Source organism: Triticum urartu, chromosome 6 (assembly GCF_003073215.2).
Source record: "Triticum urartu cultivar G1812 chromosome 6, Tu2.1, whole genome shotgun sequence".
Taxonomy (NCBI): Eukaryota; Viridiplantae; Streptophyta; class Magnoliopsida; order Poales; family Poaceae; genus Triticum; species Triticum urartu.
The window spans coordinates 96,554,886-96,571,479 of NC_053027.1; the positions used below are offsets into that span (position 1 = coordinate 96,554,886).

General features: G+C 46.7%; 1 protein-coding gene and 1 pseudogene across 1 annotated transcript; both read left to right on the top strand.

Annotated features, from left to right (window-relative positions):
• LOC125516608 overlaps positions 1-16,594 on the top strand; it is a 48,370-nt pseudogene that overhangs the window by 5,359 nt on the left and 26,417 nt on the right.
• On the top strand, positions 146-5,255 carry LOC125515756 (protein FAR1-RELATED SEQUENCE 5-like). Its single transcript, XM_048681259.1, has 7 exons — positions 146-900; positions 988-1,344; positions 2,154-2,418; positions 2,517-3,206; positions 3,290-3,751; positions 3,824-4,111; positions 4,231-5,255. Exons 5-7 carry the CDS (start codon positions 3,332-3,334, stop codon positions 4,948-4,950), a joined length of 1,428 nt encoding a protein of 475 aa, XP_048537216.1. The 5' UTR covers positions 146-900; positions 988-1,344; positions 2,154-2,418; positions 2,517-3,206; positions 3,290-3,331; the 3' UTR covers positions 4,951-5,255.

Genomic DNA, 16,594 nt, shown 5'->3' on the forward strand with positions numbered 1-16,594 from the left:
GGGGGTGGAGGAGGGAAACACGTGGGAGGGAGGATCACGTGAGTTCCGTGGCTTCGATGGTGCGAGGAATCGGGAGCGGGGGCCACAGGTACTTTCCTATCCTAGACAGGGGACAGAAAATTACTATTTTGGAAGGCTGCCAGGGAACGCGTCCTGTAATACATGTCAAGCTGCAGAAATAAGGGCCTCTCCAATCTATGGGCCTTTTCTTTTCTGAACGGTAGAGAGGCATGATTTTTCCACGTGGTAATGTGAATGTTTGGTCATGTCGGAGCTGTGAAGACTTGCAAAGTTGCAAGTCAAGCAGAGCAGACATGCAGCAGCATCAATAATTCACCCTCCACTCATTGGTGGGTCCGAGCAGTAATTTCTCTTGCGCAGGGAACCAATAATTCACCCTCCACTCATTGGTGGCTTGGTGTTCCTGTTCCCTCTTCCGGTCTTCCCCTCCTCGGTCGCTCCATTCAGACTTCCAGACACGAGAGCGGCCTTCCTGCACGCAGCGGCAGATGCACGCAGCGCATCGACGGCCGCGGCGCGCGAGGTGATGTGTGCAAAGAAAACGTGAAAGTAATTAAACGGGCATACATTCGATGGATACACGCAAATACAGCGCACACGTCGCTTTCGGCGGGGTCGCCTCGTACTGTTTTGCCGTACGCGGGGGCCAGTCCGCTCAGAGCGTGCAGGGCGGTACATTATTAATTTTAACAGGCGGGCCCTGGCTAGGTGGAGTGTGACCAGGTTCGGCCCTTGTCCTACGTCTAGCATGGGGTTCCTTTTCACATCTGTGCGAAGGACCGCTACGAGCCGGAGGCAGTGGTGGCGCCCCGTGGTTCGTCATTTTCTGCTCATGGCGATTTTCGAAACGGCGACGCCGGCGAGCGGCGCAGAATCTGGGTGAGTGAGATCTCTGTTCCTTTATAATTTTTGCAGTTAGCATATAGTATACAACTAACGATGTTGGTACGCTCGCCGGTGTTGCAGATCGACGTCGGCGGCCAGAGATCCAGGAGGGCGCTTGGGGGCGTCCATCTCGGGCGGCGGCGTCGCCGCGGCGGCCGCCTTGGTCGTAGGCTCCTCGGATGCAGTCGTGCAAGCGTTCTCTCCTGACATCCATCCGCCGGATCAGGGGGGCGCGCAGCGGGGGGCAGAGAGGGGTTCTCCTGATGTAGAGTTCTCCGGCGGGTCCTATACCACTTTCAGCTCTGGTGGAGGCGATGTGGCGTCCAGGAGCGCCGCTGGGTCGGCGCCACCCGTCGTCTCACGTGGCTCGGTATAGTCCTCCCCCCACTGTGCCCGAGCAGCCGCAAGCACCACCATCAGAGTTGGCTGGAAGCGCAGGTATATCGTTGATGTTCTTACGCTCGTGCGAAAACCATTTTTATTGATTGCCAGGCATTCTTGCATCTAGGCATTAGTTATCTGGCGGATTTCAATCTTTGCAACATCTGGTTTGATTTAGTATATTTTGTACATGCCTTGGTGTCAACTCATGCTGGGGGGGGGAGGGGGGTTCTGTAGTTAGATCCAATCATTTTGCCAAATCGTATTATATGGGATTAATGAAAAAGGCGTGAAAGTATGACGATTAAGGCCTTTAGCCAAACATAGCCAGGATAGCAATATATTACCACAAAGTTCCCGAATTTGCAGCTCCCAGGCAACAACGGTCTTGCTGGAGTGGATGGCCTTGGCAATCGCACTCCGTTCAGTTATAGTTTGGGTTCCACTTTCAGGATGTTGGCCGGACAACGCGCCTGCGGTAGTTTTGATCACTGGTCCGGTAATCTGAATCCAGACTAGTAGGGGCAACCTCGGCGAATTGGCACATTAGTCTAGCTGGGTTTTGTATTTTCCTATCACGAACACATAAGGCTGGGGACATGAGCTGAGGGTGGTTACAAGTAATGCTCAGGTTAACCTAGTTGCCGCGAAAACCGCAAATTGCGTAGTACTAAACTAGTGTCCTTGCAGGGGTTAGTTTCAGGGGGAATGGTGTCCCGTTTTCATTACACTTGCCGTCACACTGGCCACGACTTATTGATTTTTATGAATGAAATGAAAATGCAAAATTGAAATGAAAAATAGTTATCCCCAATACCGGCATGCTTTCGTGTTTTTCTTACTTGTTCTCCTGCTAATGTTGGCAGGGCAAGAGGGCCACAAGGACCAGACGAGCGGTCGGTAGTAGTTGATCGTGTGCCGGCACTAGAGGCTGCCATAAGAGGATTTGCTGACAGGGGGACTAATGTAGTTGTCAACCCCGCGCTTGGCATAATTTTCGATTCTCTGCCATAGGCGTATGAATTTTACAATCTTTATTCGTGGGAAGTTGGCTTTGGGATTCGTTACGGCAAGAGCAGGCAAAATGTCAATGGGACCAAGTGTATGCAGGAGATCGTATGCGGCTGTGCTGTAAGATACTAACCTGCTTTTGAGAAAGTGCAACTTGTTCTCTACAGAAGGAAGCTGACATTTTTTTTGGGTGAATTTCCTGTTGAAATGAATTGCAGGGCAAACCAGAGAGGGAGAACAACTCATCCATGAGGAGCAATTGTGCCGCCATGCTGCGTCTACACCGGATGGATGACGGGGGGGGGTATGTATCGGAGAACCGTGCTTCTCACAACCATGAACTCCTTCGGACTTGTGCGGAGAAGCTGCACTGGCCATCACACCGGCGCATTGACACGTACACCAGGGACCTTGTGAAGCAGTTGCGGCAGAACAATGTTAATCTGGGGAAGGTGTACAACATCATTGGTAGTCTGTTTGGGAGAATGGAGAACGTGCCATTTACGAAGAGGTGCCTTAGAACTTTCTGTGGAAAGCTTAGTAGGGAGCAGGCAGACGATGATGTGCGCAAGACTATGGATGCATTCTCCGAGCTGGGGTCAAATGATCCAGAGTTCTCGTATGTGGTTGAGGTTGATAAAGAAAGCAAGATAAAAACCCTGCTGTGGACTAATGGTAGAAGCAAGATGCAGTACCACAATTTCGGTGATGTCATAACATTTGACACAACTTACAAGACAAATCTATATGACATGCCTTTCGGGTTGTTTGTGGGGGTGAACAATCACTTCCAGAGCATCATCATGGGGGGGGCATGATGAGGGAAGAAACAATTGAGAGTTTTAATTGGGTATTCACCGAGTTTATTAGACTGATGGGTGGAAGGCCTCCAAAAACAATACTAACAGGTTGGTTTACTACCGCACCATTCCCCTGATTTATGTTTTTTTTGCATTTGGTATGAAGCCTGATAAGGATTTGGTATTTGCAGATCAAGCGCGGGCTATGGAGGTCGCTATATATAGAACAAACGATGCCTGGTACCACACACCGCTGGTGTAAGTGGCATGTGCTTCGGAAGGCGAAAGAGCACCTCGGGCCGCATTACACGAAACGGAGTGATTTTAGGGCGGCGTTGCACAAGGTTGTCAATGAAATGCTAACTGTCGATGAGTTCGAAGCTGCTTGGGCTGATCTGCTTGACAGATACAAGCTCCACAACAACACCTTCCTGATCCAGATTTTCGAGGTTATGCACAAGTGGGCAAAACCTTATTTTAGTGGCAAGTTCTGTGCGAAGCAAACTAGTACACAAAGGAGCGAAAGTGCGAACCATTTGTTGAAGGGCTACATTCCCCCGGCTTGCCCCATGAACCTATTTGTGAAACAATACAGCAAGTTTCAGTTCGACCGAGAAGCTGAAGAAGGGTTCCAAGAGAAGAGAACAAGGCTGGTATGTGCGACCAGAACTTAACCGTGCGTTACTGTCTTTTTTGCTAACAAGTTTCGGCTGGCTTCCTGGCAGGGCGGTGTAGTTCTCCGATACAATTTTCCTCGGGAAGAGCATGCGAGCCAGGTGTACACCCGGACGATGTTTGAGATGTTTGGTCAGGCTTTGTACCATGCGGTAAGATATGATGTCGAGGAAGTCGAACGAGGCACGAGGTACCATGTGCGGCACATTGAAGCTGAGAAGCGAGAGAAGTGGTGCCGCGAGATGCATACTGTCGATGTCCATGAAGGTGGCGCTCGGTACACAGGCGAATGCGGCTTGTTTGAGCACATGGGGATGCTTTGTTGCCATGATATCAAGGTTATCCCTGACTCTACCACCTCTATGCGAATTCCTTCAATTGAAAAAAAATTTGTGACCCATCTTTTTATCTTCATGTCTGAATGTTATCCAACAACCCGACCTGTCTTTACATCTAGGTTCTTCTTCATTTGGGGGTGCGGAAGATACCTAGCTTTCATGTAATGAAGCGATGGACAATAGATGCCTGCGACAACTTGCCGCTTCACCTCATCCATTACCAGAAAGATCAAGGCCCTCCGCGGTTGTCATCCTACCGGCATACTGCACTACACCTGACAGCACTCGAGTTTGTGCAGCTCGGTGACAGCAATGTTGATGCATTCGATAGAGCAATGGACATTTTAATTGCAGGCAAGGCTGAACTGACCGTTTTGGCAGCGATCAAAGATGGGAAAAGTTTGGTTGACCAAACCCAAGTTGGAGAGTCAGCCAATCCAACCATGACTATGATGGCAGACGGCGCGCATCAAGAAGATGAGCGTTCTGAGATGTTCATCTCAACTGAATGTGGCCTTGGATCTGTCTCTGTGGGAGGTGATTCCAGGCATCCATTATCCACTTTATTGGCCCCTGATAGGAAGAAGCAGAAGGGTAGGCCGACAACGGTGAGGGACAAGCCTGGATATGAGATCAAATACGCGCGATCAAGATTTTGCACTGTTTGTAGAGAGAAAGGGCACAAGAGCACGACGTGCCCCCGCAGGGGGGACCTTCTTAAGAAACCCCGCAAAATCCCTACATGTGGCAATTGCGGTGTGGCTGGGCACAAGAAAACAAGTTGTTTCAACCCAGTGTTGCCGTTTGTGAAGAGGCCTCGCGACGGACCAGTGGAATGATGTCCATTCCATGATATGATGCAAACTTTGATTGAATCAGTCGAGAGTATTATGTTTTCTGCTTGTTAGGACTGTTGGCTTGTAATTCTAATAAAAGTTGTGCCTGTCTTTGGGGGACTGGACGTAGGTTGCTATTTTTTAGCTGTTATTTCGGTGTTTTAGTTTCTGAGCCTCAGGATGTGCTGTAGGTTTGTTAACTTTTCAAGTGATGTTTAATTTCAGCTACTTAGGACTCATTTGGGTTTGCTGTGAGGTGGTTTGGTTTAAAAAACGACATGCTAGCTCGCTGTGTGGTTTGCTGTAGATGGAAGCTTGTTTTTGTCATCTGAAATTATGATATGTGCCTACCTTTTGAACAGCTTGTGCAGTCGTACGCATATGCTGGGGCCGTTCCAGAATTGATGGCTCGGGTATGTGTGCAAAGTCGTATATTCGTGCTTGCGGTTTTTCAAATTTTTGAATTGTTGTGGGGCTGGGGGTGTGTGTGTGTGTGGGGGGGGGGGGGAATGGCCGGGGGGCTTTTTAACACAATCGCGGGGGGCTGGGTGATGCTGGTAGGCAGCTCTTCTCCACTGGTCGACCTCTTCCTCACTTTGGTTCTCCTTCCTCGGTCATTCAGACTCCCAGATCTGCATGGTGCCCCCTGTAGCTTTCTCCTCTGTAGTTGGTTTTAGCTGCCTGCTTCGCCCGCACATTCGGTTCCAGCGCAGGGCGTCGGTCCTGAGAGCACGCGGGCTGTTGAGGCACTAACGCAGGGCAGTTGAAAGTGCAACTATCCCTAGGTGGTTTTGGTAATTCATAACAACATATAGCTCATTGAGCTAATGCTATTCCAAGATGATTATTTTCAGGAAAGCTCATGAATTGGCATGGCATGGATGTGAAAGTGGAACCCTCAAAACGCTAAGGACAAAGAATTGGCTCAAGCTCAAAAGTTCAAGACTCTTCATTTTATATTTTAGTGATCCAAGATCACATTGAGTCTTTAGGAAAAGCCAATACTATCAAGGAGGGATGAGGTGTTGCTTAATGAGCCTCTTGCTTCATGTGCTTAGTGATATACTCCAAAAACCCTCAACTACTTTCCCATATCCACATATGACCTAAACCCTAAGCCAAACTCGGGCCTACCGATTCTTCCTATCCGGCGCCACCGAGTTTCACTTGTCATAAGCCACTGCCAAACCCTAGCAATTCGGTTCTACCGATAAGGATCTCGGTCTCACCGAGATGGGGTTGCAAACTCTCTGTTTCCCTTTCGTAACTTTTCGGTCCTCACCGAAAGAGCGAATCGGTCGCACCAAGATTGCAATGTAAACTCAGTGTTTCCCCCTTGTAACTTTCGTCTCACCGAGTTCCACTCGGTCTCACCGAAAGAGCAAATCGGTCCCACCGAGTTTGCCTGACCAACTCTCTGGTTAGCTAATTACCAAATTCGGTCTCACCGAGTTTGTGTAATCGGTCTCACCGAGATTACGTTATGCCCAAACCCTAACCATATCGGTCCTACCGAGTGCATGTCAGTCCCACCGAAAATCTCTAACGGTCACTAGGTTTACTTTTTCGGTTTGACCGAGCTTATTGATTCGGTCCCACCGAGATTGGAAAACTGTGTAACGGTTGGATTTTGTGTGGAGGCTATATATACCCCTCCACCTTCTTCTCATTCGACGAGAGAGCCATCAGAACACACACACCATTCCAACTCATATGTTCTGAGAGAGAACCACCTACTCATGTGTTGAGACCAAGACATTCCATTCCTACCATATGAATCTTGATCTCTAGCCTTCCCAAGTTGCTTTCCACTCAAACTTCTTTCCACCAAATCCAAATCCTATGAGAGAGAGTTGAGTGTTGGGGAGACTATCATTTGAAGCACAAGAGCAAGGAGTTCATTACCTACACACCATTTGTTACTTCTTGGAGAGTGGTGTCTCCTAGATTGGCTAGGTGTCACTTGGGAGCCTCCGACAAGATTGTGGAGTTGAACCAAGGAGTTTGTAAGGGCAAGGAGATCTGCCTACTTCGTGAAGATCTACCGCTAGTGAGGCAAGTCCTGTGTGGGCGATGGCCATGGTGGGATAGACAAGGTTGCTTCTTCGTGGACCCTTTGTGGGTGGTTGCTTCTTCGTGGACCCTTCGTGGGTGGAGCCCTGTGTGGACTCGCGCAACCGTTACCCTTGGGTGGAGCCCTGTGTGGACTCGCGCAACCGTTAGCCTTCGTGGGTTGAAGTCTCCATCAACGTGGATGTAGGATAGCACCACCTATCCGAACCACGGGAAAAACATCCGTGTCTCCAATAGCGTTTGAATTCTCCAAACCCTTCCCTTTACATTCTTGCAAGTTGCATGCTTTACTTTCCGCTGCCAATATACTCTTTGCATGCTTGCTTGAATCATGTGATGATTGCTTGACTTGTCCTAAATTAGCTAAAATCTGCCAAGAACTAAAATTGGGAAAAGGTTAAGTTTTTATTTGGTCAAGTAGTCTAATCACCCCCCCTCTAGACATACTTTCGATCCTACAAGTGGTATCAGAGCTTTGGTCTCCATTTGCTTGATCTCCATAGCTTTTGGTGGTCATAGCCTTGGTTTCACAACCTAGGAGAGTATGGCATCTAGCGAGGGAAATTATCACCGTAGAGGTCCTTACTTTGATGGTATTAATTTTGCTAGTTGGAAGCATAAAATGAAAATGCATATTCTTGGACATAACCCCGCCGTTTGGGCTATTGTGTGTGTTGGTTTGCAAGGTGACTTCTTTGATGGGAAAGAACCAAACCGTGAAGCTACCGCGGATGAGTTGAAGATGTTACAATACAATGCTCAAGCTTGTGATATTCTCTTCAACGGATTGTGCCCCGAAGAATTCAACAAAATCAGCCGTCTTGAGAATGCAAAGGAAATTTGGGACACTTTGATTGATATGCACGAAGGTACCGACTCCGTCAAGGAATCCAAGTTGGATGTGCTTCAAAGCCAACTTGACAAGTTCAAGATGAAGGATGGTGAAGGTGTCGCTGAAATGTACTCTAGGCTTGCTCTCATCACAAATGAGATTGCCGGCTTAGGAAGTGAAGAGATGACCGACAGATTCATCATCAAGAAGATTCTAAGAGCCTTGGATGGAAAATATGATACCGTATGCACATTGATCCAAATGATGCCCAATTACAAAGATCTCAAGCCAATGGAGGTGATTGGAAGAATTGTTGCTCATGAGATGTCACTTAAGGATAAAGAGGAACTTCACAACAAATCAAGTGGTGCCTATAAAGCCTCATGTGAAGCCCCTACATCATCAAGTGAGAAACAAGACTTCAATGAAGAATTGAGCTTAATGGTGAAGAACTTCAACAAGTTCTACAAGAGTAGAAGCAAAGATAGAAGCTTCAAGTCAAGGTCCTACAATGACAAAAGATCTTCTAGTCGAGAGCAAAACTGCTACAATTGTGGAAGACCCGGACACTATTCCAATGAGTGTACGGCTCCCTACAAGAGAAGAGAAGATTCTCCAAAAGGAAGAAGCAAAGGATCACCATCAAGAGAGAGAAGGAGTAAAGATGATCGTTATGAACGAAGATACTCACGGAGAAGCAAGGATTCGGAAAGGAAGGAAAAATCATCAAGGAGCTACACAAGAAGAAGACATCAAGCTCATGTTGGTGAATGGGTATCCGGCTCCGACTCCGATAGCCACTCCGAGAGAAGTTATCACTCCGACTCCGAAGATACTCAAGATGAAGGTGTTGCCGGTCTAGCACTTGTGTCAACCAACTCCTACGACATATTTGACTCACCAAATGAAGGAATTGGAAGATGCTTCATGGCCAAAGGTCCTAAGGTAACACACCCCAAGTATGTTGATTTCAATAGTGATGAAGATGACTTGTTAGGTGATGATTTGCTTGTTGACAACTCTAGTGATGAATACTATGATGAAAGACCAATTAATCATGCTAATCAAGGTAAAACGAATGACAATGATAAGGAGAAGATTGAGGCTCTAACTAAAGAACTAAAAACTCTTAAGTTAGCTCATGACACTATCTTCGAAGATCATCGAGAACTTTTAAGAGCTCATGAGAAATTACGCTTTGAAAAGCTCAATCTTGAGCAAGAGCATGAGTTCTTAAAGGCAATCAATGATGATCTCCGCAAGAAAAGTTCTTCTTACATTGCCAAGCGTTTACTCTTATCCACTTACATGCCTCAAGTCAAGTCTAGTAACAAGAAAGATTCTTCCTCTAGCAGTAACAATGATCATGTTAAATCCAATATTGTTGCTTCTAGTAGTTCTCTTGATTCCACTAATGATTCTCTTAGCCAAGTTACACTTGAGCAAGAAAATAGTTTATTGAAGAGAATTATAGAGAAAGGAGTGTACAAAAGCCTTGCCGGGAGTAAGCAATTCGAGGAAATTGTGCGCAAGCAAGGAATGCACCGGAAGAATCAAGGTGTTGGTTTTGAACGAAAGTTCAATGCCAATGGAGTTGAGTGGGAAGAAGATCAATACCCCAAGACAAAGTTTGTCCCTCAACAAGAGAAGTATGATGCTTCTTTCAAGGGGACACAAGCTCAAGATGATCTTCCACCACAAGACTACGAGCAAAAAGGCAAGGACAAGCTTCAAGAGGAAATTGATGCATTTGAAGAAGCTCCTAAGACCTTAGTCAAGTGGATTCCCAAGACTACTTCAAGTTCCACTTCATCAAGTACGACTACAACTCCAAGGATTCCCATCAAGATGATGTGGATCCAAAAGAAGAAGAACTAGAGAGTTCTTGAGGGTGACTCCGCCAACATATTTCACTCTTATCATTTTGGCAAGAAAAAGTGCAATCAACTTCCACATCTTGCACTAGTTCAAGGAGTCACAAACCCTCTTGTTGGTAAGACAAGGGACAAGGTAACCTAAAAGTTCTCATGGACATCATCTTTTGTGTGCATAACTCTATGTCTATGGATATCCTTGTTTGTTCCTTGTGGGACTAACCCATGTAGGTATTGAAAGTGCAATTCACTCAAATGGATAGCTCCAAGAGATCAACATCAACATTGAGCATCCACATCTTCAATATCTACATGAAGTCATGATCGACAAAAACCCAAGGTTAGTTCATCCCTCTTAGGGGAGATATCATATCTAGGGGGAGCTTTACTCTAAGACTTGAGCTAAAGAAACTCTAAAGATGTGAACACAACAATGCTTTATGTAAAAGTGGTAACCCCACTTGAGCTTAAACGATGAGTATGACCTATGATCAAGTGTTCTCACTTGGCTCCTAAGTCAATATACTCATATATAGATGACCTAGTCATCGCAAATTGCTTGATAGATGCTAGAATTGGTTGTGCATGCCTTGTCACATATTTCATTTGCCATCTTATTGTGTGAGCATGCCGGTTGCATATTTTACTCATTCGAGGACATCCACTTGTTGTTTTGATTGTTCGGTTTTATCTTCTTTTGCCAAGTGGATGGACAAGGATGCCTAAGAACCTCCTCTAGCTATCTATGCTTTTCTCGTCTCAAACTCTATTCATGCTGCATCACAAAATTTGATCAAGTCAGATTCGAACCACTCTGTGTGAGGAGCACTCGGAGTCCCCGATTCGTCATAGACTTAAACTTCCAAAACCTCTTTATGATTCTCAGTCTGACCGATACTCCACTTTCGGTCCTACCGAGATCATTAAGTTGATCTAGGTTTTCGATCTCGGTGCAACCGATTTGAACCTTTCGGTCACACCGAGTTTCAGTGACTGCACGCAGTTATGAATCTCGGTGCCACCGAGTCGTTCCACTCGGTCACACCGACAGGGTCGGGCTATATATAGTCACGGGCAAAATTTGGAAATTTCTCCGAACCCCTTCGCCCGCGCGATAGCCTGCTCTGCCCTCGTGGTCTCCGGATCATCTTCTCGCCGCCAGCCGCCTCCAGTAGCTGGTCTCCGTCGCCGTCAACGGGAATTCTGCCCCACCCTTGCCGCCGTAGCAAGTCCCCGCCGAACTAGGGTATGGACTTGATCTTTGTGCTATTCCTCAATCTGATTCCTAGCACATTGTGTTCTTCATGATTCTTGCCACGATTGACACACTCCTATCCAGTCAAAACGCCCGTAGATTAGGTTTGATTCGAAAATTCTAGGTTTAGGTTTCCGTCGAAACCATCTCGGACCCACCGAGTTGAAAAACTCGGTCCCACCGATTTGGCTTATGCCATTGCACAAGTGAGACTCGGTCTGACCGAGAATTACTTATCGGTGTGACCGATTTTTGAACTCAGTGAAACCCTAGCAGTCTCGGTGCCACCGAACCATGACTCGGTCCTACCGAGTTCACTAGTTTAGGTTCCAAAACTGCTTCGGTATCACCGAGTTTGAAAATCGGTAGATCCGAGATGATTTTAGTAGGAAACTAAAACTAAGTTTTTGGATCATTCTTTTTGCAAAAATCTCTGCATTTTGTGATGCTCATCTTTTCTATCTCATCTATAATCTATTCACAGGGTCAGCAGTCAGTTTGCAGCATGTCTGATCAAAGTGATAGCCAAAATATGTCAGAGCAGCAAGTGGTGATGAGTGAGGGCACTAGTCCCTCCAGTTCATCTGATGAAGGCAGCAGGAGCACTCCTAGCAATTTGCCAAAGGCTGCCACGAGACAAAGGAAGAAGAGAACTTCAGATTCCGAAGATGAGGACTATGTGGCAGAGGAAGAGGCCACTTCCAAGAGAGTTGAGCCAGCTCAAGGCACTAAGCCAGGTCTGAAAATCAAAAGGCCAGCAGGCAGGCAGCCCATGTCAAAGGCAAGAGCCTCAACCGAGAAGCCCACTCCCCAAGAGCCAACTGCAGCTGAGGGCAAGAAAAGAAAGGAAAGGGTGAAGAAGACTGTGGCTAGAGTTCTTGGCAAAGCTTCCATCATGGAAGAAGAAGAGGAAGAAGAGGTAGCTGCACCAGCGCCCAAGGCACCCAAGCTAATGGGAGATGCCATAAGGTCAGGGGCTACTACATCTAAGCCCAAAGCTGCCTCCAAGCCAAAACCAAAGAGGAATACACGGAGCATCCCTGCAGCTGAGAAGAACAAGGCCCCAGTGCCTGAAACTGTTACTGAAGAAGAGGAAGAGAATGTTCTGAGAAAGCTAAAGCCCAAGATCCCAGACCACAACGATGCTCATCCTGTGGCTGAGGACATGAAGCTCAGGAGAGATTCAGGGCTGAGGAAGTGGAGAGAAGCAGACCCGTATGCTTCAAGGAGAAGGACTGCCGTGGACTACAGGTTTCACACCAAGGAGCAGCAAGATTTTTATGAGACAGTGCTGCTAGATAAGAAGCCCATTGTCTGTGATATGCGAAGGGTTGATTGGACGTACATCAAGGACAATGAGGAACACTACCCAGGAGTATATGACAGCTTTAATGCTTGTGGAGTAGCTGACTTTGTTGGGCAGAAGCTCACCAAGTGGAACGAGGAACTGATCATGCAATTCTACTCCACGGCACACTTTTATCCAGATGGGAGGATCACATGGATGTCTGAGGGTACAAGGTACCAATCTACAGTGGCTGAGTGGGCACAGATCATAAATGCCCCAGAGGAGCAAGATGATGACTTGGATATCTATGCCAAGAAGAAAATGGACCACAACTCAATGTCAAATATGTACAAGGAGATCCCAAATGAAGCACTTGATACCTTCAAGTTTGGCTCAGTACATTACCTTCTGTCAGGGCTCTCGACTATCAATTGGATCTTGAGGCACACCTTATTGCCTAAGTCTGGAGATCACAAGATGATCAGAGGCCATGCTATCAACTTGCTACATGTGTTTGATGTGCCTCAGAAGTTCAAGGTGATGAGCCTCATAGTGGAAACAATCAAGAGGACTGCAGCAGACCAGAAGAGGAGCTGCGGATATGCCCCTCAGATTCAGGAGCTCATCAACTCCAAGATGGGCACGGGCATATATTTATTGGACAAGGAACATTTGCCCATCCATCCAGATTTTGAGAACAATGAAGTTGTGATGACTGAGAACGAGCCATCGTCTGCACAAGCTTACGCAAAGAAGGAGAAGGCAAGGAAGGAGAAAGCTGCCAAGATGCCAACTCAAGAGGAGGCATCTGAATACTTCTTGAAGACCAAACAAGATCAGCTTGGTTACTTGATTGCATCCATGCTGAGGATTGAGCAAAGTCTGGCCACCCTCACTCAAAATCAGCAGAGCCTAGAGAGAATCATGGAACAGAAGTTCTATGACTTGGATGTCAAGGTAACGGAAGTTCAGTCTGCAGTGGAGCAGCTCCAGGAGGACATGCAGGAGAGGAGAGGCAGGACTACCACTCATGCCTTTGCCAGAGTGCCAAGAGGCCCGAGGTCATCTGCCGTACCAGTTGCTGACACAAGAGCCACCACTTCAGCACCAGCTACAGCCTCAGTTCCACCAGCTCCAGCATCTACTTCAGCTCCAACTCCAGCGTCTACTTCAGCATCTACTGAAGCCTTCGTCCTTGGAGTGATCCGGACTCCACCACCACCTGAAGATCAAGCCTGAGCGTCGATCTAGTGCTATGCATTTTCTAGGAACTTTTTGGTAACTTGTTGCCAAAGGGGGAGAAAATGTATAGATCATAGGCTTCGAGAGAGAGAGAGAGAGAGAGAGTTGCTTTTCTCTCTTGCTTTATTTGGTGGTTTTTCGAACTTGTTTGCTTTTGAGTGTTTGAGATACTACGTCATTATTTGTGAGACATTGATGATCATGTGTTTGATCATAAGCTACACTTAATACTTTTATCTTATCTATCTTATCTGATCATTCATTATTCTTGGTGATGACTGCATGTATTTCATTCTTATCATTTTAAGCGCTCCACCAAGATGTATGTGACATGGAAGAGTAACCCATGACTCTAACTCCTTGTGCATTTGCAGTCCAAAGAAATTTTTTAAATATGCACAAATTTAGGGGGAGCTCTTACTTATCACATACTTCTCAAAGCGACGATATATTTCATGCTTACTATCATTTGTCAAAGCTTTGATCTATATGTTGTCATCAATTACCAAAAAGGGGGAGATTGAAAGTGCAACTATCCCTAGGTGGTTTTGGTAATTCATAACAACATATAGCTCATTGAGCTAATGCTATTCCAAGATGATTATTTCAGGAAAACTCAATGATTGGCATGGCATGGATGTGAAAGTGGAACCCTCAAAATGCTAAGGACAAAGGATTGGCTCAAGCTCAAAAGCTCAAGACTCTTCATTTTATATTTTAGTGATCCAAGATCACATTGAGTCCATAGGAAAAGCCAATACTATCAAGGAGGGATGAGGTGTTGCTTAATGAGCCTCTTGCTTCATGTGCTTAGTGATATGCTCCAAAACCCTCAGCTACTTTCCCATATCCACATATGACCTAAACCCTAAGACAAACTTGGTCCTACCGATTCTTCCTATCCGGCGCCACCGAGTTTCACTTGTCATTAGCCACTGCCAAACCCTAGCAATTCGGTTCTACCGATAAGGATCTCGGTCTCACCGAGATGGGGTTGCAAACTCTCTGTTTCCCTTTCGTAACTTTTCGGTCTCACCGAAAGAGCGAATCGGTCGCACCGAGATTGCAATGTAAACTCAGTGTTTCCCCTTTGTAACTTTTTCGGTCTCACCGAAAGAGCAAATCGGTCCCACCGAGTTTGCCTGACCAACTCTCTGGTTAGCTAATTACCAAATTCGGTCTCACCGAGTTTGTGTAATCGGTCTCACCGAGATTACGTTATGCCCAAACCCTAACCATATCGGTCCTACCGAGTTGCATGTCAGTCCCACCGAAAATCTCTAACGGTCACTAGGTTTACTTTTTCGGTTCGACCGAGCTTATTGATTCGGTCCCACCGAGATTGGAAAACTGTGTAACGGTTGGATTTTGTGTGGAGGCTATATATACCCCTCCACCTTCTTCTCATTCGACGAGAGAGCCATCAGAACACACACACCATTCCAACTCATATGTTCTGAGAGAGAACCACCTACTCATGTGTTGAGACCAAGACATTCCATTCCTACCATATGAATCTTGATCTCTAGCCTTCCCAAGTTGCTTTCCACTCAAACCTTCTTTCCACCAAATCCAAATCCTATGAGAGAGAGTTGAGTGTTGGGGAGACTATCATTTGAAGCACAAGAGCAAGGAGTTCATTACCTACACACCATTTGTTACTTCTTGGAGAGTGGTGTCTCCTAGATTGGCTAGGTGTCACTTGGGAGCCTCCGACAAGATTGTGGAGTTGAACCAAGGAGTTTGTAAGGGCAAGGAGATCGCCTACTTCGTGAAGATCTACCGCTAGTGAGGCAAGTCCTGTGTGGGCGATGGCCATGGTGGGATAGACAAGGTTGCTTCTTCATGGACCCTTTGTGGGTGGTTGCTTCTTCGTGGACCCTTCGTGGGTGGAGCCCCGTGTGGACTCGCGCAACCGTTACCCTTGGGTGGAGTCCTGTGTGGACTCGCGCAACCGTTACCCTTCGTGGGTTGAAGTCTCCATCAACGTGGATGTAGGATAGCACCACCTATCCGAACCACGGGAAAAACATCCGTGTCTCCAATAGCGTTTGAATTCTCCAAACCCTTCCCTTTACATTTTTGCAAGTTGCATGCTTTACTTTCCGCTGCCAATATACTCTTTGCATGCTTGCTTGAATCATGTGATGATTGCTTGACTTGTCCTAAATTAGCTAAAATCTGCCAAGAACTAAAATTGGGAAAAGGTTAAGTTTTTATTTGGTCAAGTAGTCTAATCACCCCCCCTCTAGACATACTTTCGATCCTACAGCAGTCCCTGCACTGGCTAGCGCGGCGACGAGCAAGGTGATATATTCATCCACTGCTACACAAAAAATGCCTGAATCGGAAAAAAACATCTTCTTCTGAGACACATTTTCTCCAACACTTTTCCATCTGCATATAAACTATCAGTATTTGCTATGTTTTCTGTCTCCGTGCTAACGAGTAATGTTTCCATTTTTGCACGGGCCAGGGTGCGGCAACCAACATGGTGTACGATCAGGTCGGGGACCACGACCCCCTCATCAACGTAGGCGGCGGCTTGCGTGCGACCTGCTCGCAAGCAGGGGATGCCTCGTCCGGTGTGTATGACGAGGCCGCTGCTTTTAACCCTGACCGAGACGTAGACGAAGCGAGCAGCTCTGGCTTAAATGCTCCTGTTTAGTAATTTAGGATCTTGTCTTATGTGTGTGTGCTGTTTGTATGTCAGACTTTAAGTTTGATTTATCCGAAAAATGTGTTGTACGTCTGTTCTGGAATAAAATGTAGGTAAATTTCAAATATACTCCTCGATGGAAACATGCTACGAGCAACTCTTTCAATGCGACCCAAACAGACTGTGCTTTTTCTTTTTTTTTCCTTCTTGTGTCAGCCGCCCTCCCGCCCTCCCGCCGTCCGCTCCGTTTTTTTAGAAAAAGGGGCCGCAACCATATAATGCCTGCGGCGCGTGTCGACACCGATAACCAATGCCGAAAATCATGGTTATTTGGAGAAACACCGTAAGGGTCGTGCGGGCCATCGTGCCCCCCGTGGTCATTCCAGCACGCATGTCGGCATACCGAAAGGGTGTGTCGGCCTGC